This window comes from Tinamus guttatus, unplaced genomic scaffold, assembly GCF_059628265.1.
Source record: "Tinamus guttatus ecotype Peru unplaced genomic scaffold, ASM5962826v1 Tinamus_guttatus_pri_ptg000027l, whole genome shotgun sequence".
NCBI classification, from domain to species: Eukaryota; Metazoa; Chordata; class Aves; order Tinamiformes; family Tinamidae; genus Tinamus; species Tinamus guttatus.
Genome location: NW_028288561.1, coordinates 1,177,007 through 1,198,440, shown reverse-complemented (window position 1 = coordinate 1,198,440; position 21,434 = coordinate 1,177,007). Strand labels below are relative to the sequence as shown.

The window sequence follows — 21,434 nt, the reverse complement described above, 5'->3', positions numbered from 1 at the left end:
AAATGCGTGTACCTGCACAACACTTGTAGTGATGGATTAAAACAGAGGTGGCTGCATTAAGAAGCCTTCCTTATGGCAGGAAGGGATGTGCCGCGTTAGTTCCTTTGTTCCGTAGCTCAGCAGGGCTTCCCAGCCGGTCCTGGAGCAGCCCCGCTCCGAGGGAAAGGCAGGATCTGGAGCAGCCCCGCTCCGAGGGAAAGGCAGGATCTGCAGCAGCCCCGCTCCGAGGGAAAGGCAGGATCTGCAGCAGCCCCGCTCCGAGGGAAAGGCAGGATCTGCGTTTCCTCCCCGAGCAGCTCCGGGGCTTCCGAAGAGGCGTTCCTGAGGGACCCGCTGCCAGTGCGTGTTCCTCAGGACCAGAGCGTGGAGACAGCCGTCTCCTCCGGCTGCTGAGATACAGATACTTGTGTAAACCTGGTGTCCAGCCTGTACCTTGGCTTTTCTATCACTCTGCCCTGCCAGACGTTTTCGTTTGAGGCTAATAACTTTGCCATTCTCTTCTTTCAAAATTTGTTCCTCAAAGCTTTAAAGTCGGCTCCTCTTCCAGCTTAAAGAGGAAGCAAATGTGTAAACAAGGCCCTTGCAAAACAGAACTCTCGCCTGGGATGAGCTGTCAGGGCCTTTGAACCTCTGGCCGCGAGGGCGACGGTGGAAGCCCATCACCCTTGTGCACAAGAGCGGCCTTCACCCGCACAGCAGCCCTGAGGGCACCGCGGCGACGCCGGCTGAGCGACGGGCCTCTCTGTTCTGCCTTCACGCTGCAGTTTTGACAAGGCTTCATGTTCCAGGGAAACATCTTCCCCCACCCGTTCGGGTCCCATCTCTTCAGTCTTGGTGTTGGGAAGGGTGAGTGTTGCCAGCAGTTCCCAGCAGGAAGCAGGCCTCGCCTGTGGCCTCGTGGTGGGTGTAGTTACACCTGGGCCTCCGAAAGCTGCCACTGCCCCCGGGGACCCCTGGCTTGAACCATCACCCCACGTTTTGGCCTGTTGTTTGCACGAGGGGCCGGTTTGGAATTAGTACCAGTCTCTACTGCCACCCAACACGGAAGCTCTTCCTGCCGCACCGAACAAGCTGTAAGGGAAGCAGCGTGAGGTAACTCGAGGGCTAAAGCATTAGCTCAACAACCCCCTCCTCTTAAATCATCATTCCAGCTTGTGTCTTTCTGGCTTTGGGGATTTTCGGCACGCGGAGTTGGCCGCCTTGCGGCTGGCACGCGGATCGGGGAAGGCCTCTCTGCAACGGGCGCTTGTGGAACTGGCCGTGTTTGCCACCTACTGAAACATGCTCTGTTTGAGGGTAGTGGGCTGGGACATAATGTTCTTCTCATTTCCTGGACGTGGATGTCCTCTTTCCACCAAGGAAAACCTGGGAAGCCCCTCATTAAATGCAGTAATGGGAAAATAGGGAGATCATAGTCTGCAGGAGGAAACCTGGCATGAGATGGACCCTCCACTCACAAGCATAGTTCTGCCAACGTCTCATTTGTGTGTGCTTAAACCTCGAAGGAGTCTTATAAAGAATTCAGCCCCAGGTAAAATGTAAGGTTTCTGTTAATTCCCAAAGCCCTTTCTTTGCCTAACAAAAAATTGTATAGAGTGTGTTAAAGGATGAGGCAGCTCTGAAAGTCATTAAAAATTTTGACTTACCGATCTTGAATTAATGTGATTATGGCACTTCTTTCTATCAAGCACTGTGCAGCCTCTTGTGGTGCTTCGTATTCTTGTAGTCATTACATTTCTAAAATAGGAAATACAGGAACAGGCTGGTTCATTGTGACAAGTTGGTGACAGAGAGCTCAAGGAAAATTCCCCTTGCAGGCAACTTTCTTCTCAGCGCTGGATGCTGCTGGGGTTTCTCTGCTTTATTTCTTTTTAAGAGTCTTTCACGAGACTCTTTTGTACCACTTCCTAAGTGCCATTATGAGGAGAGCTGTCAGATGGGCTTGTTGAGAAACAGTTCCTGACACTGCCCACAAAACACAGGTCTCTGTCTGGGGGTAGTTGTCTGCACTGCTTAAAGCGAAGCTTCCATGCTGTGAAAGACAACCATGAATACGACCAGAGGAGTCAATGGAACTGCAAAGGTAGGTCTAGATTTTGAGTACAGCATATAAACTAGGGCTATTTTTTTTTAATTGTTTGTGTAATGTTTTGAACTCAAGATGCTGCGTGGTGATCCCCGGTGTTGGGATGCTCCTGTGCCTGAGGGATCCCTGGGCTTTCTGTTGAGTCAGATCATTGACTGGTGCAAATGCCTTTCTGGGCAGGGCTCTCAATGAAGCCAGATTCACAGGTAGCAAACGCCTGCAAATGAGCAAATCTGTGACAAAATCAACAGGTACCTTCATGGTTCCATCCATCTTGCTGCCGTGCTGTAATAACATTCGATATGTGCTTGTATTGCCAGAGACTGGGAGCAGCAGGAGTCCAGGGGATCTGTTTGCACAATAGGGAGTTTTCCTACATTAGAAATAAAACAGCAGAATATGTAAAGTATTATTTTGGCTTGTTTTGAAAGATTGAAACTAGTTTATGTGGTGTTTTTTTTGGTGAAATTATTCATTTGTTCATATTAGATGTGATATGATTTTATATACATATATGCTAGCTTCCTGAAGCTATAAAGGTCAGAAAACGCTGAAGTTTGTCTTCTAATGCAGTGCTTTGTTCTTCCTGCTGTCTGCAAGCTTAATAAGAAGTGTAATGGATTTATTCTTTTCATCTTGGATTATCAGCTCAATGTTTACTGTAAATAAACTGCTGCCTGTACATTTGAAACAAAATCTAGTGGAAAAATCATTTGGTCCCAGCTTGATGAGCCTTTTGTCATACACAATTTTTTTTTTCTGTGTCCGCTTTATGTCTATAAAGATGAGAATTTTGTGTATTAAGTCATTAGAAACGATGCAGAGATGCGGAGCGTGTTTCACCTTTCTTCCGAGAAAAGCGTTTCTGTTTCTGGGTACGGTGTTTTCAGTGTTCTTGAAGGGTTTGCTGCTGGCAAAACCAATGTGATCTCCATGAGGGACGCGCAGGCACAGCTCGGGGAGGTGGCAGCTCCAAAGCCAGGTTTCCTTCTGCCGGACCATTCGGGGATGGTTTAGAGGGTTCCGCTATCCCCACATCCCTGTGTCTGCTCACTGCACCGGCTGCAGTCTGTGCTCTGGCGTGCACAAGCCCCACGTCCGTGGGGTTTTCCAGCGCCGGGTTTCTTGGAGCACCATGCACCGACCATGAGGCTTTCCCAGGGCAGGCAGCACCTTGCCGCTCCTGCTGGGCCCCGCTCGACCCCGTGTGCGAGATATGAGCTGTTTCGGCAAATGAACTCAGGATTGCACCCCAGAAACGCTGTTTCTTGTTGTTTACGTAGCCGTGGCCAAGTCTGCACAGGAAATGTTGCATTTCTGGGTGAAACTTAAAGTACAATTGCAGAATGTGCCCAGGAAACGGTTCTCATACTGTGTGACAACATTTACTGTCCTGGTGCCAAAAGAAAAACAGGATCATGTCCTTAGTACCCATTAAGTCTGTATTAAATTTGTCGCTTTTCCCAGCGTGCCCAGCTTGCACATTTTGTAGGTGTCCCCTTGTGCATCTCCTCCCCGGTCAGCGCGTTGCGGTGGAGGTCCCCATGGGTGGCACTTGGAGCTGAGGTGCCAGCGCTGCCCGGACGGGGGACGTTTGAGCTCCCGGGGGTGTCACTGCTGCACCCTGCAGCATCCCCACACGGGACCCCGGGCTCCGAGCCTTGTGAATCCCGGGACACGGAGCTCAGGGTTGTTCTTGATCCATTGCACAACACGGAGCGTTCACATGGGGAAAACGCTGGTTGCAATCGGAGCAAAAAGCAAACCCATGCAGGAGGCATCCAAAGGGGTTGCTTCATGCCGGGTTCTCCTCCCGACACACATCTGCATTCCGGCACATCTGGGCAGGCGCCTTAGCGGCTTGGCCCCCGTCCAGCTGTGCAGGCTTCGTTGAGAAAGCGTTTTCAATTCAACATTTTCTATTTCAGCCCCGCTTCTTTTCTGCTTTGTTGGTTGTGGCTTTGGGAGCGAGTGCCTAATTTGAAGCTACTACAGAAAGAGGAAGGAAGCTTCATGGTAGCTAGAAAAAAAGCAGGATACATGAGGGCAAATGCAGTAACGGTGCAAAATCCAAGATCTTAAGAAGTAAAGAGGCACTAGAGCCTGCTCACTTGCATAAGCATCCCCTTGGCAGAGCTGGTGTTGAGCAGAGAGCAACGACCATAACAATAATATTAAATAATGTGATTTTTTTGTTGTTTTTAAATGAATAATTTAAAAACAAAACCTGTAACCTACCATTATATTTAACTTTCCTCTGAAGTTCTGTGCCTTTAAATAAGGGAATTATTTTGCGGTGATTTACACAGCTGCAAAGGAGATGTGCTATTTTCTAGAGAACTGAACATGAAGATCTCTAAGTGTGAGACCAAACCCCTTTCAGGTACAAAAAATGAGCAAAAAGAAAAGAGATGTCGCAAAGCCTGTGAATATGCCTCAAAATCGAGGGAAATCGTGTTCTCAGCCCCCACGCTGTGATGGAGCCGCGACGCAGCCGGCGTCCCCGGGGCTCTGCGCGCCGGGACATCTGCGGTCCCCGCGCAGGGGCAGCCGCGGCCAATGGCTCCGCGGGGCCCGTTCCCTACGTAACGAGCTCCACGCGGAGCGGGAAGGAGCGGGAAGGAGGAGGCCGGAGCTCCGCGCGCACCCGCGCCTGATCCCCGGCTGGGAGAGATCCCGACCGCCTCGCGCAGGGCATGGAGTGACAGGGAGGCAGGAGGCAGCGAGATGAAGGTCAATGTAAGTAGAGGATTTTACTTCTCTTGCAATTAGCCGCAGTGTTTATTCCGTTTATAATGAAGGTTTATACAGCGTAAACATCTGTATCTGTCGGGATTGCTGTTCAAAAGGTGCTGTTGCTCCTCTGCACAGGCTGCTAGCAGAACACATGGTTTTTAAAACACAGTCTATGCCTAGCTGGAAAATGCTTTATCAGGAACAATAGGCTGCCCAAGAAGGGAGAGGTTTTATATTGTTAATGTTAGGTAGTGTTACACTTTACTGCAGAAATATACTGAAGCCAAGGGGCTCACCCTTTGATACCTCTTGCCTTTTTTATTTTCCTAGGATTAATGAGTATAAATTACTAAAAGCGGTCTTAACTTTATATATTATCCTAAAGAGGAGCCCCGCATGCATTTTTGCCATCAGTTGCTGGGAAACAGCTGACACAAACGTGTTATGCCTGGAGTCACTTTTTGATATAGAAACACCAGGAAATTTGAAAATGACCCGCGCGAGGCTGGGGCAGGTTTTGCACTCTGGGGTTGAATGAGAGACCCCGCGGTGCAGGGCCAGGGAAGCGCCGGCTCGGGGAACACGGCGAGGGCGCCCGCCCGCGCGGACGGGATCTGCCCCGGGGCCGTTTGCGGCTCCCGGAGGCCGGCGCGGAGCAGAGCCCGAGCGGGAGCTTTGCGGGGGCAGAGGACGGGCTGTGCCGCGAGCGGGAGCGTTTCGGGAGCGTGTAAAGGAGCTCGGCCCTTCCCCTGCCTCCTGCAGCGATTAGGGCAGCTAAAAACGCACTGACTCCTCTTCCCATGGAAAAAAAGCTCAAAGTGCAGAAAAAGGAAGCTTCACCCTAATAGACTGTCTTAAAATAATAATAATAAAAAAGGTGACATCTTGGTGCGGGTAATGGCAATGATGGAGAGGGGGAAGCTGCAGCGTTGCCACTGATTCATTATGAATCAGGAGCCGCCTCGCTCCGCCATCTGCTCCTCACTTACGGGTGGGTCATTATTCAGCTCTTTGGTTATTTCTGGGACACTGGAGCAGTCTGTGGCTCCGGGGACATCACCCTGTGGCACCTGCGCCCGGGGGAGGGTTGCAGCAGCCACTGCAAATGAGAGGCTGTAATTAGGGACGTGGCCGTGCACAATTGATCGGGGATGGCGATTTCGGCACCGTGAGTGAAGCCGGTTTCCTCATCTGGTGAAGGGCAGGAGACAAAACCAAGGATCGACTGGTTCTGTTCCCTGCTCATTTTCTCTCTAATTAGTACTTTTTGGAAGGAAGGGGGGATCTAGACAAAGGTTTGCTTCAAAGCACGCCCTGTTGTACGAGCCGTGGATGGTCAGCTTTGCTCCACGACCACGCTAGGAAAGTCTTGTCCCTCGCCTGTGCAAGCAGAGGAACACGAGCAAGGGCCGGGTTTGAAGACTCTGTGCTGAACATTTACTGCCTAGAAGACAGAAAGAGAAAATTAACGCTCACCAGAATTTTCTTGCTATGTTTTAAAATCTGTGTTTGGATATGAATTTGGGGGTAAAATACAAAGCAGATACTAAAAAAGTTCAGAAAACAATCAGAAAAGCAAATTAATTTATGCACGTCTTTTTGTCTAACCAGAAAAAAATACACCTACAAACAATAAAGTATAAGGAGCTTCTGCAGGTCCCAGAAAACCAACACAGCCCGTGGGACACGCAGCAGTGCAGAGGATGTGCTCTTCCTCCTCCTAGGATATGCTCTTCCTCCTTCTATGTGTATTCGGCTCTGTCTATAATTAATTGAATTGGGCAAAAGTTAAATTGACTGAATTTGGGCTTCTATCTAACAAAACTTCTCTGGGAAACTTGTTCCCAGCCCATAGGGTGATGGGGAATGTTTATTTCTTCAGCTTTGCTCAGAGGTGAAGAGATTAACTGGGAACGTTTATGTAAACATGTCAGAGGGTATCACGGATGCATCAGCATAGCTGGCTGCAAACACAGCCCGCTGCCTGCACTGCTGTCACATCCTTCTCCTCAACTGTTTTAAGTCTCGTTTTCCTGCAACCAAAGTGCTTCATCCACAAAAGAAACTCCCAGGATTAAAACTGTCTCTCTATAAGAATATTTCTGTAGGTTTTAAAGAAACAAAGAAAAGGCAAGAGAAGACAAAATAATTGCTCTGGTTTAGAAACGAAGATGCTGGGAAGTATTAGCACATCTACAAATCAGATGAAATAGCAGATAGCAGCAGTCTGGAGCTTCCAAACACAAACTGTGGGAATACAGAAACAATGCTGAGATTTGATTTTCTGTTACTAGCATTACAGACTCGGGATGAGGTTCAGGATGGGAAAGGGGTCAGGAGTTCCTAGTAACACTGAATACTGTAGGAAGTTGTAATTTTTTAATTTGTCTTCTATCAGTGTAAACATTTACTAAGTATATGGAAAACAGATGTGTTCACTGGGAATACTCACATAGGGTGGGTATATGCGAGTATTCCCAGTTGGGGATTATGGAACTGTATTTTACGGACCATACAAAAAGGTACCATTGCCAGCATTACTCAGTACTAACTAAAACTACCCACGAGGGAGCAGCTTTTGTTGTGGAGCCTCCCAAGTGCTGCTTACGCTTTGCAGGGGACCCAGTGTTGCTGGTATCCAAACAATAAAGATGAGAGAGAAAAAGAGCCAAAGAAAGAGGCAAACGGCAACCTGCCCTTAGGACGTGCTTCATCTTGGAAAATCCTTCCAGGGCCGCCAAAGGGGAAGAAGCAACAAGCGTCAAAGCAGAAGAACACTTTGATCTCCTCAGTGTTGCTTTGGTGCTTACGCTGGTTATTGCAAGGACACATTAAAGAGATCACATAAAATAACCAAGAGCTACACAGCTGGCCGAGAGGGCGTTCTGTGTGTGATAGTGTGAGACAGGCAGTTTCCGCTGCTCTGGTAATAAAGAAAAAATGCAGATCCCATTGGCCCCGAAGCCCAGCTTCCTCCTATCCAGGCGTCCGTAAGGTCTCTGCGATCCTGGGAATGCAGGACTTGTTTATACTGAATGGCAGGTCAGAGATGCTGCTGCTTACATGACAGAACGGGGCTGCCACAGTGATTCTGTACACATGTCCTTGGGAGCTGGCAGTGGAGATAGGGCCTGATTTCTGACTAACAGCCTCAAACCAGACAAGCCAGATCCTGCACTACAACAACCTCAGTCCGTGTAACTGTGGATACAACGGGTAGACCTCAGCTCTCCATCTGTCCTGCTACACCCGCCGCTCGCCTGTCACAACCACCCTGTGATTTTAACCCCCAGAGCTGCCTGGTGTTTGGCTGTACTGTCACCCTGGCACGGCGGGTGCTACAGCCGCACTGGGCGGCTCTTCACGGGGGGCTCCAGCACCCTGGGCTCCTACGGACCCATCCCACAGCTGGGGCCCCCGGACCGCTGCAGCTCGTGCTGGTGCCTTCCAAGCTGCCAGCAGCTCTTTGGGGATAATTCTGCACAACAGAAAAGCTCCATGGGCCTCTCTCACACCAGCCCCCTTGCTGGAGGGGCCAGGTGAGAAAATAACCACAACGCTCAGAAAGGAAATAAGAGCAGAGGAGGAGCTCGCTGGTCCTGCAGCTAGAGGAGCAAGGCGGGATGCAGGACAAAATCCAAGTTGCTCAACCTCTTATGTCTTGTGAAATCGCTTCCCCTTCTGTGTTTTTGGAGGGGGATCAGAATTTGGCAGCGGGTAAGTTACTTGGGTTACGTGGCATTGCTCGTATTCATTTTAAAACATACTGCTGCATGCCAGGTTGTGGGCAGTGACAATATATATAGATGTGCCTGCTGAAAGGAAGAAGTTGGTTAGGGTTTTTTTCTTTGGTGTCAGTGGGGTTTTTTTGGTTTGTTTGGTTTTGTTTTTTTCATCCTCATATCTCGCTGCAACAGATGACTGACAGGGGAGGCCAAAAAGGAACAAGAATAAATGAAACAATAAACTGGGAGGTCTGTACATTTCCCTGCACTGTATCCTAGGAGAGCTGCCATTTATGCCAGTTTGCCCTACTGTAAAACAACACTTTTTAAGAGGTGTTTTTTAAAAGAGCTTTACCCGAGACCTTCCTGTGCTTTGGTGGCTACAAGTTACTAACATATTCCGCAGTTCAGGTGGAACTTATAAACCTACTTATAAAACTCCTTTTAAGATTAGTTCCAAGGCGAATGGTGGCTCACTGTGGGCTACTTGCCCTTGGATGTTTGCACAGCTTTTGTAGACAAAATTGAAGGGATATATTGTGAATACCCCCGCACCGAAACAGCTTGCGACTATCATGTTGTAAGCTTAAAATTTCACTTTTTGGTCCCTGCTGGCACTGCTGACATTAGCACATGGAATGTTGGTCAGCTGAGCTTTGACAACACCTCATGGAATACGTTGCTGTTGAGTGAAGTACTGACTTCTCTGTTGCTTGCACTGGCCTGGCTGTTCTCTGACTTCATTTGCAAGCTGATCTAGTTTGTCCAGTAGAAGAGATGAGAGAATGGCTGAAATGTTTGATCCTCCTAAGAGCTGCTGCAGTCCCATTTGAACGTTGCAGACGGGAAGAGCACTTCCCCACTTTGTGTAACTTGGGCTGTGGTGCAGAGTTGCCATTTGCAGAAATTCTCAGTGAGGTACATGGGCCAGAATTTATTTTAGCAAAAGTCAGCGTATTTACTCTAAAACAACTGAGATTTGAAGTTAGACTTGTACATTGATTAACTAAATAATTTGGTTCTACGATGTATTCAGCTTGCTATTCCAAGAAGAAAGAATTAGCTGGAAAAAATGTTTACAATTAGCTATCTTGTAAAATGACACCGTGAACCAAGTTTTCCTCTTGTTTCTATTGGTGTAACTGAGCAGGACGGTCTTGTCTACGAGCCAGGACCTCGGTTCCTCCACGTTGGCTTCCTGGCTGTACCACGGGTTTCCTGTGTGGTCTTGGATCAAGCTCTCAGGGTTTCAGTTGCCCGTTTGCAGAACAGGGGGGGCACTCGCTTTGCCTGCCCATCCTCTTCACACCTAACAAGAGGGACCAGCTTCTAATGTGGTTTTTTGTTTTTACAATGCTCAATAAAAAAGGTCTTAACTTGTAAGTTAAGACAAACCCAGAAGTGTCACCAATTAATAACAGGAAAAGTTGTTTCTCTATATTATTTTAATTATCTATTTGCAATTGCAACCATGTATGGACCCAAACCCTCCCCAGGCTGCAGTGTGTGAGGAGATTCCTGGAGGGCTGATTTAAACACAGGTGGTTCGGAGCATTTGCCATTGCCCACAGAGACGGTGGACTACTGTGTCCAAGGCAAGAGGACTGTTTGAGCCACCCTATGACACCAGGAAAACGGGGCTGTTGTTGTCCATCTCGGACAGCTGCTGACGGACAAACTCGTGTGTCACAACAAGGCCATTGTTCATGGGCACCCTCACAAAGACACGGAGGCTGCTAACAAGAGGCCCCTTCATCAGCTGGGCTGACAAATTGATTTTCTGCTGCTGCTACTTCAAACCAGCTGTTGCTCTACAGCAAATGCTCTGGACAAAGACACAAGGCATCGTGTTTCCTATGGGGGCACTATCTCTCTGGACACGACTTGCTCTTTCTGATAAGAAATGAATGCTAGAACACGTCCAGGGGGGAGTCGTCAGCCTCGTTTTAAAGTTGAAGGCAAATACGATGCTGCATTGGAAAATACTATGTTCTACAGAGCTGCCTTCTGCAACTACTGTGCATTAACCATCAGCTTGTAATGATTAAGCAATTGCATTTAGGATTAGCATATCCTCATATGCTAAAAATAAACAAGTTTATCCACACACTTATAATTGCCACAAATTTATCAGCTTCAATGAAGGCAGCTAGGGCTCCTCTGTGGTCAAGCAGCCCTCTAGATCCCTGGCAAATATGAATATTTGTTATCTCACAGATTTTGTGGGATATTCTGTGATGCTACTCTCTTCCTTTTCATTCCTCTCTTCTTCCTTGATTTCCTGTCTAAAACATGACTGTATTAGAGCACAGCATGAGGACAGTGAAAGATGCATGAAATACTCCAGGATTTGCACGCCGGTGGTGTCTGTATTGTGGAGGGAACTGCGGGCACCGCGTCAGGCCAACTGGTTTGGCATTATAGTGCACGAACAAATCTCTGGATTTGTTCCCCAGCTGGCGGGCCGTGTAAGAGTTAATTAATTAATTAATTAATAATCCCCATTAACGTGGGATTCTCTGCATTAGGTAGTATTCTGCTTTCTCTTCTGGAGCTGCATGGGCACATCTAGCTGATGTCTGTGTCCTGCAGCAAATCCAAGGTATCTTGTGAGGACATCACTGATCACGGGCACTTTTCTGTGTTTTAAGGGTAAAGGAAAATAAACAATTCTCTTTTTTTCAGGTAAGAAACAATTAGCCTCTCTTATGTGCAGCTGAAGTCCTCAGATATATTAGTTAGCAGTGAGAAAGGTGTGAATTTTCTTTGGTTTGGTGATGCATTTCCTGTGTGACTTTGACTTCTTATAAAAAAGTTTTGAATACCATTGGAAAAAGTACCTATCTTTTATATATGGATTTTCATAAGGTCAAAATAATGAGTGTTAGCGGTGTTCTTCAAGAATCTCAGGGGGGAAAGATGCTGAAGAAAAATATAACAGTATTATATCATTTACTTCTGCGCTGCACAGAGCAGAGGATGCATGCTGAAAATGCTTAACACTATGAAACCAATGCTCTTGAGGTTGTCCGGTACAAAAACTGATGAGTTTGAATTAAATTGAAATTAAAGTGAAGATAAACGCGAAACTGGCAACCCGTGTAACATTTCTACTGGTATAAACGGTGCAGAGCCCCCGTTTTGTTTCTCCTCTCCAGAACACCCTGGCGAAGGCTCTATACGACAACAAAGCCGAGTGCTCCGACGAGCTGGCCTTCCGCAGGGGGGACATCCTGACCGTGCTCGAGCAAAACGTCGTCGGCAGCGAGGGCTGGTGGAAATGTTCCCTCCACGGCAGACAGGGCCTGGCCCCTGCGAACCGCCTGCAGCTCCTGCCTGCCGCCCAGGACCTGCCACCTCCGTCCAGCCGCGGCGACAGCGCCGAGGCGGCCGCGGGACAGCAAAACATCTACCAGGTCCCCTCCACCCCCAAGGCCACCGCGGCGTCGCCCGCGTACGAAAAGATGGACGGGTGGGTTAAATCAGCAGCCAAGATCCCCGCTCTGCCTGCCCAGGGACTGTACCAGGTACCGGCCTTGGCTGCGCGGGTGCTCAGCGAAAGGATCCAGAGCTCAACAAACCAGGTAAGAAAATGAGCACGTAATGAAGGAAAAAATGGTATAATTAAAATGTTTATTAGGAGATGAAAATGCTGATTTTGCAGAAAAGTTATTCAAATTATGTTTAGGAAACTTAAAAATTCTACTACAGCATATAGCAATATGCAAGAAGTGCTGCTCTGGGCAAAACATGATATTTCCACTTTTTTTTGACAGTTTAGGACAGCTGTAGAATAGGACAGTAAGTAAAGAATATACAACTTGCTTGGAGGAGCCTAGAAATGATTTGCAAGCCCATTCCCAAAATTAAATTAGCAAGATCCAGAACTTCCTCCTGTGATGGAGCTGTGCATCCAAAGGAGGCATCTACAAGATCCCTCTGGGCCTATGCGGGGTCTTTACAATCGTCTGCGCAGGAAGATGACTTGTAATAAAGCGCCCTTGCTGAGATGGCTTTCTTTGATCTAGTTTTTCCTGTTTCCAGCTCCTCAGCAAGCTCAGAGTGCTGCTGCTGTCCCTTCTGCCATTCAAGCTGGTCATTAGACTCACGTAAACCAGACAGCTCCTGCTCTAGCCATGCTGGAGGAGACAGGGATTCATTGCCCACGTGCAAGTGGCTCTGCCAGTCTGGGTTTGCGAGGGACGGGAGCAGCCACCAGCCCCTGACGCCACAGGGGAAGCTCCAAGCCTTATTCTCCAGGGTTTCATTACAGTTTCCTGACCTGAGTTTTCTGATCCGGCCCCCTTTTTTTCTTCCCTGCAAACTCAAATTGGGTGACATCTGGAAAAAAAACAAACAAACAAACAAAAAAACCTTTTTGCACTCGGTATGACCTGATTTCTCCTCATTCTTAACCCTGAAGAGTCCTTCACAAACATTCACAAATAGTGTGTGGTATCAATACACGTTTTGCACATCATGTCAGCAAATGAGGTCCCAAAGTTGCCAACTGACATCATCTATTTATTTGAATGAGTGGCACAAGGTAAGAATTAATTGGCTTTTTGGGTAATTGGCTTTTTGGGTCTGTCATTTCATGGGCTTACAATAATGCCCTCTGATACCCAAGCCTTGTTTTGTTTAGCAAACACCAAAAGGCAACGTCCTGCCCTGCTTTTGCTATTCAGACGTTCCGATTTCCCTGGGCTGCCCCTTGCACCACGTCCCAGCTGCTCCTCCAACAACTGCCCCGGCTCCTGCACAACCGCACGCGGCCGCGGGCCGAGAGCCCCGGGAGCGCCGGCCGCGAGCCGAGGTGCTCCGGATCGCCGCGCGGATCCCGTGGGACAACTGGCAGGGCTCCCCGCATACCCAGCTGTCCTCCCAGCAGCTGCCTGCAGCCCTGTGAGGATTGAAGGGAGCTGTCTGAGAGCAGTAAAACAAAACAAAACCCCCAGAGCCGGTGTGCTGTCAGCCTGCGTAAAAGCACTGTCATTTCTTTATTTGTCGATTAATACACAGGGCAGTTTCTTGCTCTACCGTGACTGAAAGTACTTTAAAATACTTTATTCTCCTCAGAGCTAGAACTGATATTTAGTGAGTTTCCCTTTTATTACTTCTGGAGTACGACTCACCCTACGGAAAACAGGTTTGGGCTAAGGCTACCATTTATCTTTTATCCTTATCTCAGAAAATTCTCTTTTATGCTTCTCTTAGTATTGTTTTGCAAGCAGGGTAACTCATACTGCAGAACACAAGGGGGTTTTGTGTTAATTTTTCATTTCCTTTCTTCAGAGAAAACTTTTCACAAATAAGAAACAGGCAGATGTAATCCTGTTCCTCTACCGCATTTCCACTAAATTAAGTGACTTCAACTCGTATGTTGTAGAATACGATCTCCAATTTTTAAATAACCTGCTGTGACATCTGAGCTCCAATGGTGTTTCCACGGGTCAACAGTTTGGTAACAGTCCATTTCTAAACTGGCTGGGGAGAGCCAGGCTGAGCCCACAAGTAAAACTCCTAACGGTTTGGGGGTCAATAAAAAGTCCCTTTCCAACACGTGGCATCTTGACTAGCTGCCCCTCTGATGAAGCAAAGAAAATTAATCTGTAACTGACCCAGATAATGGAATTTCTATCCCAAGTTCTCTGTTTATGGAGCTGGACAGCACATTGAAGTAATCATGTTTATTCATTCTGAGTGAGTAAATCTTACTTTAGCATGAAATAATGTGTCTCTACCTGGACCTTCTGCTGCTCGAGCTCCCATTATATGTGGTTTGACCTAATGGCTCTCTGCGAGACTGCGGAAGTAGAAATTCCCCTGTTTCTGTTTTCGGTGGTTCTGCTTTTGCGTGGTCCAAAGCCTTAGATGATATCTAAAGCTGTATTTTCTCCCAGTCATTTCCCTCCTTTGGTTAATAAGTCAGATTGTCTTTAATTTGTATGTGTCGATTCCTATCTGAGATAACGTAGAAATGCTGGCAAAGAAGGATTGCCATTACCATCACAAGGAGAAACAGCAGGCCCGCTTTTCAGGTTAGCCCTTGTCCACTAGCCTCAGTGAATGTTGGAAAGGTTTGGAATCGCTTAGGAGCGTTTCCTCTCTATGTGCTCTGCTGAACTAAGCGCGTTTTAAAGGCGGTCCTGGGGGTTTCTCATGCTGTTCTTCCCTCCCAGCACCTGCTCACGCTCCCGCGGGCGTGCTGGGCGTCCGTGCCCAACGTCGGACGGGAGCTCTACGACGTCCCCGCAGCGCCGCGCCGCGACGCCCTGTTCACACGGGTGAGTCCTGTCATGGCACGTCCCTCCCAGGACACCCTGGAACCCACTTCAGAGGGAATTCTACCATTTTCCTGTTTGTTTTTAAGTCTTCTCTAAAATTAGGCAGAAACTCACTTTTTTTTAGGGAAGTTCAAAACCTAAAGCAGTTCTCTTTTGAATTTGTTAGAGAAACATGTCTTAAATCTGGTTATGTTTCCAATGAACACTTTTGGTTTTACCTTGACTCAGTTATGAGGCACCTTTTTATGGATGAATTCCCCATGTCACACAGAGCCACCAACCTCTTGGTTTATCCGTGAGGAAAAGCACTTTTTTTTTCCCTGTTGACTGGGAAGGTTAAAGTGTTTTCTATAAGCTGTCCCAAAATGTTTACAGAAGAAGCATTAGTGCATGTGCAAATGGAAACTAAAATGTCACCCTCTGGGCAACAAAATGCAGGGGATTAGATCATGTAACCCTGATACATTAGGCGTAAGAGCCTTTTGGATCCAGCCCTTGAAGCAACCTGTCATATGATCCTGTTCTTGGCACCGCGATTCCCGGGGGGGACTGAATGTCAGGCCAGTCATCAACAACCATCTTGTCCTGCCCGCTCCGTACCAACGGGGTGGTCCCGTTCGGAGCGAGAGGCCGAGGCGCTGGGGACGGCCTCCTTGCACCACCTAGCGCCCGTCCCCACCACGCTGTGGTAACGGGGAGCTCCGGGCCGCGTGGCCCGAAGGCCTTTGGTACCACAATGTCCCTGCGGGCTCGGGGACAACTGACACCAAGCTGTGCGTTCTCCCGTCCCCACCACGCTGTGGTAACGGGGAGCTCCGGGCCGCGTGGCCCGAAGGCCTTTGGTACCACAATGTCCCTGCATGCTCGGGGACAACTGACACCAAGCTGTGCGTTCTCCCGTCCCCACCACACTGTGGTAACGGGGAGCTCCGGGCCACGTGGCCCGAAGCCTTTGGTACCACAATGTCCCTGCGGGCTCGGGAACAACTAACACCAAGCTGTGCGTTCTCCTTTGACCAGAGCGGTGCCACTCCACCCACACGAAGGAAGGGCTCCGCGCCCTTCGGATCCACAGAGGCTTTCCGGGAAGAGACGAAGCAGGTTTACGACATCCCGGCCAGCCCAGAAAAGGCAGGGACCCAGAAGGACGCCCCGGGGAGCAACGTGAGTAAGAACCACTGGATAGGAGAGAGCAACGTGTCCTTAGCACAGGGACACTGCTCGGATGTGCTGAGCTCCCCTGAGGCGGGTTTGCAGGTGACAGTGTCAGGGCTGGGAGCAGCACTTGGTCCCTCATGTGAAAGGAACAAATCCCACCTGGCTTCTGGTAGTCAGGACACCCAGCAGGGCTGGCACTTGCTGTCTTTTTAGGGTACTGGGAAAAGTGTGAATGTGGAAAATTCACCATCCTACATTCTTGAGTGTCTGACTGTTTAGGCAGAGACAGGCACAAACTGTTCACATTTTAATGGTGAGATATAACTCAAGTATATGATGATCTGCCACTGAGTCACTGCAAAACTTTGGACGAGAAACTCAGTTCCAGTTTACCTGCCTAAAATAGCAATATTATTATAACTATAAAGCAAAAAAAAAAAATGTGTACTCAATATATAGCTTGGCTGAAAACAGTTCTCCTTAATCCTTTTCACGATTTGAAATGTGTTACTTTTCCATACCAGGGTATAACAAAGCAAAGACGGATGATTCACACTTAAACCCTTGCCTTGCCTGCTTCCCTTTGCTGTCCTCCACGCTTTCCCAAACCCTGAGGCTTTCCGGAGATGAACGCCACCCTTCCCCGTCGATATCTGTGGAAGAGCCCTTGGGTTTGTGGAGCACAGCCAGGGCAGCAAGGACACGCAGCCCCAGAAGGGCCGCAAGCCAGCGGGGAGGAGAGGGCTCCGGCTCTCCGTGTCCTGCTGCCTCCTTTGGGAACGGCAGCATCCCCGGCTCTGCGCTACAACCACGAGGGAGGAATCAGCCTTCCCAACTCTTTCCCACCGTGTGGGAAGCGGCATTCTTGGATAACGGGCTGGACCGAAATTTCACGACAAAGCAAATATCTGGTGGGAACTCTCGATTAGCCAAGTGTGAAATGCCTCAGCTTTGCTGAACAGTTTTGGGATCCAAGAAGATTTTGACAGGTTCCTTGGCATGTGGAAGCCCCTGAGCTCAGGGCTCACCACCCTGCACAGGGAGTCCGGTGCCTCCTGGTTTTGTAGCTGAGATTTGTGGCTACCCCACAGCAGAGAAGCCACTCGTGCATAGTGCGGGGCTCAGAGGGGCCCGTAGGGCTGTCTGTGCCCCAGCCTGGCGCCTGGCACGGCAGGCAAGAGCTCATTGGAGCTGATCCTCTTGGCAGCTTCGTGGCTGTTAACAGTTTTACTGACCAGCTGCAGCAGCCTGGAGCAGATTTGCTTTCGGAGACATGGTCTATAGCTGCTTCCAAAATCAAATTTTCTTACAATTCTTCATCCATGGGAAATGTGTAAAATTCTGGCTATGGTCTGAAGCAGTCCTGCCTGCACTCCCCTGCTCAATCTGCAAATCCTGAAGCTTGACTTTAGTGTTGTGTGGCTGCCCACTCGTGTAATTCCTCGCACTGCCTCCTGCTCAGGCTTGTGAAGCACCCAGGTGTGACCTGTCCCCAAGTGCCTGTTGTTATTACTCCAGAATTCCTTATACCCAAGGCATTCCTGCATGCACATTTTCCAGCGCACATTTCTGCTACGCACAAGCATTTATCATAAGGCACTAAATGAGATTGGTATCTGTCCTAGCAAACCTCTGTCAAGTAAAAAGGTAAACTCATTGAAGCTATCTGAGAACGGTCATTTCTCTTGTTTATAAACGCTGCTTATTCTCCTGCGTGCTCTGTTGCAGTTATATGATGTCCCTCCTAAAAGAGAACCTGATGTTTCAGAAAATGGATCTCAGAAAAAGTGCTGGGGCCATTACAACACCTTGCCAAATCCTCGGAAGTCAGAATGGATTTATGATATTCCAGTATCACCAGAGAAAAAGGGAATAAAACAGAGCCCTCTTGGCCACTCCTTGGAGAACGCGGTGCTGTATGATATACCACCAGCCAGGTACAGGGCACTGATGACAAATACTGAAGCCAAAGCTGCAACTCCACAGTTATACGATGTTCCACCACCCCAAAACAAAGCCGTGTTTCCGGATGTCCCTCTCTACGACGTTCCATCTTCACGGGACATGCTCCTTTTGCGACCAAACGGCACCCAGGATGTAGCCCCAAGTCACTCAACTCCAAAGGCTGAGAATCGGACTGCTGAAGGGAATGTTTATGATATTCCAAAAGCTTTGCAGTGCAGGAAAGAGACGGGAAAACACAACAAAAGTTCTGGAGACCAAGCATACCATGTCCCTCCACAGCTCTCAAGAGATGTAAAATTAGACGAGGACAGAGTATCCCTTTCCAGTGTGGATAGGACCAGCACTACCTCTACATCCTCAGGCTCTTCTGCTGAGTCCTTTTCTGTGTCATCATCAGATGAGCCTGGCAAAGAAATCAAACTAGACCTCGAGGGGGCCATAGAGACACTGACTAGATTGCAGCACGGCGTATCGAGCTCTGTTGCGAGTTTAATGATCTTCGTGAGCAGTAAATGGAGATTACAAGAACACCTAGAGAAAAACATTGAAGAAATCCATAGAGCAGTTGATCACATAAAAGTATCAATGGGAGAATTCTTGGCCTTTGCTCAAGTTGTAAAGGCAAATGCCTCTTACGTCACTGATAATAACCTTCAGACCCGAATTAAAAAACAGCTAGAAATTCTTGTGAACTCATTCCAAATCTTAATAGAAACAAGAGAAGCATTAAACAACTGCAACTGGTCGCTAGAGGAGTTGGTTATGAAGAAACCTCAGAACAACCCAGACGATCTCGATCGCTTTGTTATGGTAGCTCGCACAATTCCAGATGACATCAAGAGATTCGTATCCATCATCATTGCCAATGGAAAGCTTCTCTTCCGAAAGAATGACAAGGAGCAAGAAATGAAGCCATCAAAAATGAACACAGAATATAAAATGGCCAAGCAAATCACCCTGCCCAGAAGAACAGAAGTGGATTCACTTCAAAGAAATGATAAACCAAATCACAGTCAAGTCTTTTCTGACAAGCCAAAAGAAAACGCCATTGAGGACTGCGATTATGTCCAGCTACAGGTTGGTACAACATGACTGGAACACCTATACTCTGCTTGACTGTTGGCGGGTATTAGGCTACTTTAACTGTTTTCACTTTGTATTAGTGCAAGCTTCTTTTTCCAGACTCGGTAGGAATTCAGGATGTTATTGGAGTCCTAGAGGGTGCAGGTGCCATGATCAGTAATTAGAGAGAACTGGAGTCACCCAGGCAGCCCCCAGAAAACATTTTAGCTCACCCATTTAAATTCATTTGGTACATAGCTTCTACTCGGGGTCTATGCAGTATATTTCCTCTCTTCAGACTAGTAGTTCTATTCTTGCTAATGTATTCTGTGTGTTGATTCTGCCACCATGATACAGGAAATCTTGACTTTCTAAATTGGCATGAGTCAGAGAAATAGTTTTGTAGGGAAAAAAATCACTTAAAAATAAATTAAACTCTTGCTGTGAATTGTCAATTTTCTTTGTTAGAAAGTTCTGGGTGATTGTTGGAGGAATGATTCTCCTGAGAGTACCAGAACGCCTGCCAAGAATGTAACTCTCTTAAGTGATTTTAGAAAGAAAAGGTGCCTTAGAATTCCTTAGAATTTAAGATGCGTTACATTTTGTTCAGATTAGTTTCAGTCTTAGATCTTGCAGGATCACACACTGTAATTTAGTAGAAGAAAATACACTTACTTCTAATGAAATTATCATTGTAGTCCATATAGGCTGCCTATTGCTGTAGCACATAAAGCAGCAAAGCAAGCAGACATTTTCCCTGAAATAAGGTAAACCCAAATACTTTATGTAAACCATTTCAACTTGTTTGCATTTTGATTTATAACAGGCACAGAAAATGCGTTCAACTACAGAGGTAGCAAAGAAGAATACAGATTCAAAAACAAAGGTATTCTTGATTTTGAAAAGTATTACTTATAAGGACTTATTGTCCCCAATTTCTGTGCTTGCTAAAATTCAAAATAACTTGGGTTAGGACACATACATTGATATATGGAAATATTGTTTTTAACTTAATCATACTTCCAAGGCTAGTTCTTTGAACTAATGCTGAAAAATTGTGCAAAACACTTATTTTCCTCATATGTAATGAATATAAGGATGGGAGATATTTCAAAATATACTACAGAGCACTGGTTTAAGGATTCACTATCTTGTGTTTCTACATTTTCAATCATTCATAACCCGCATGAAGTCAGTACTATATGATCTGCAAACTGGAAGTCCACACTGTATAAAAGATTGATGTTTAACTACCGCACTTTGGGTGCCATCCATTATTAAAACTGTATTACCAGTGAAACTTGTTCAGAGAAAAGGTAATTGGGAGAAAATACTATTTTTTTAAGAAGTGCTTTAAGGAAGGAGAAACATTTGCAAATGGGGCTGTGACAGTTTGAAGTTTCCTAGCTAATAAAAGTCCATTGAAGGGAAGAAACATGAAGAATACAGGGTAGAACAAATAAAGAAACTGTGTGCTGCCATGCTGAGACTTTTGTTGTTGTTTTTCAACCTTTTTCTAGGTCTTGCCAACTGCAAAAAGGAATATAATTCATAGCAAGCAGGACTCTGCGAAGAAAATCCCTCTTTCGGAACACTGTCGGCTGTGTTTTGGAGCCCTAAACAAGGCAATTGGTGTCTTCACTGACAGCCTCAGCAATAACCAGCCCCCTGAAATCTTCATCTCGCACAGCAAACTGATCATTATGGTGGGACAGAAGTTAGTGGATTCTCTCTGCCAGGAAACTCAAGAAAAAGACGCTCGCAATGACATTCTCCACAGCAGCAGCCGATTTTGCAGCCTGCTCAAGAACCTGGCGCTCGCCACCAAGAACGCTGCAATCCAGTATCCAAACGCAGACGCAACGAGGGAACTGCAGAACCGAACCGATGAGCTCTCTAAATACATACAGCAGTTCAGAGCAATGATGGAATGAAAGAAACTTCACTGGTTTTTTAGTAATATTGGTGAAAACCTGAATTTCTCCACTATTATAATTTTAATTTTTTTTGGCATTTGCCAGCAAGGAGGCAAAAGCAGCTCCAGGAGATGAGCTCCCATGTAGGGCTGGGCAGCTCCCTTGGGCACTGATGCACCCTCAGCAGGCCAAGGCCCCACGGCAGCACACTGGCCCAGAAGAGCATCTGTGTAATTAAACCTGTCCTTTTTTTCCACCCTTCAGACTCTGGAAACCTCTACTTCTCCGTGTCCAATTATTTTAGCACAATTATTTTAGTATCTGATTTGTTTAGTATCCGATCTGAACATTTTTTTAAAACAAAACCAGCAGATATAAAATATATTTTTCTATTTTTTTTTTCTATGGGGGTACTTAAGGTCTCTCTACATTTTGGGGTATGTCGATCCATAAGTTATGACATGTTGCTGTGTGAAGCTATCATGAACCATTCCTAGAT

General features: G+C 47.2%; 1 protein-coding gene across 1 annotated transcript; it reads left to right on the top strand.

The window, feature by feature from the left end:
* Positions 1–8,445: 8,445 nt before the first annotated feature.
* CASS4 (Cas scaffold protein family member 4) lies at positions 8,446–21,056 on the top strand. The gene is made up of 7 exons (XM_088527590.1): positions 8,446–8,539; positions 9,057–9,127; positions 11,706–12,131; positions 14,730–14,834; positions 15,855–15,998; positions 17,721–19,034; positions 20,540–21,056. The coding sequence occupies exons 1-7, from the start codon at positions 8,446–8,448 to the stop codon at positions 20,951–20,953; spliced, it is 2,568 nt and encodes an 855-aa protein (XP_088383716.1). The 3' UTR covers positions 20,954–21,056.
* Positions 21,057–21,434: the final 378 nt, after the last annotated feature.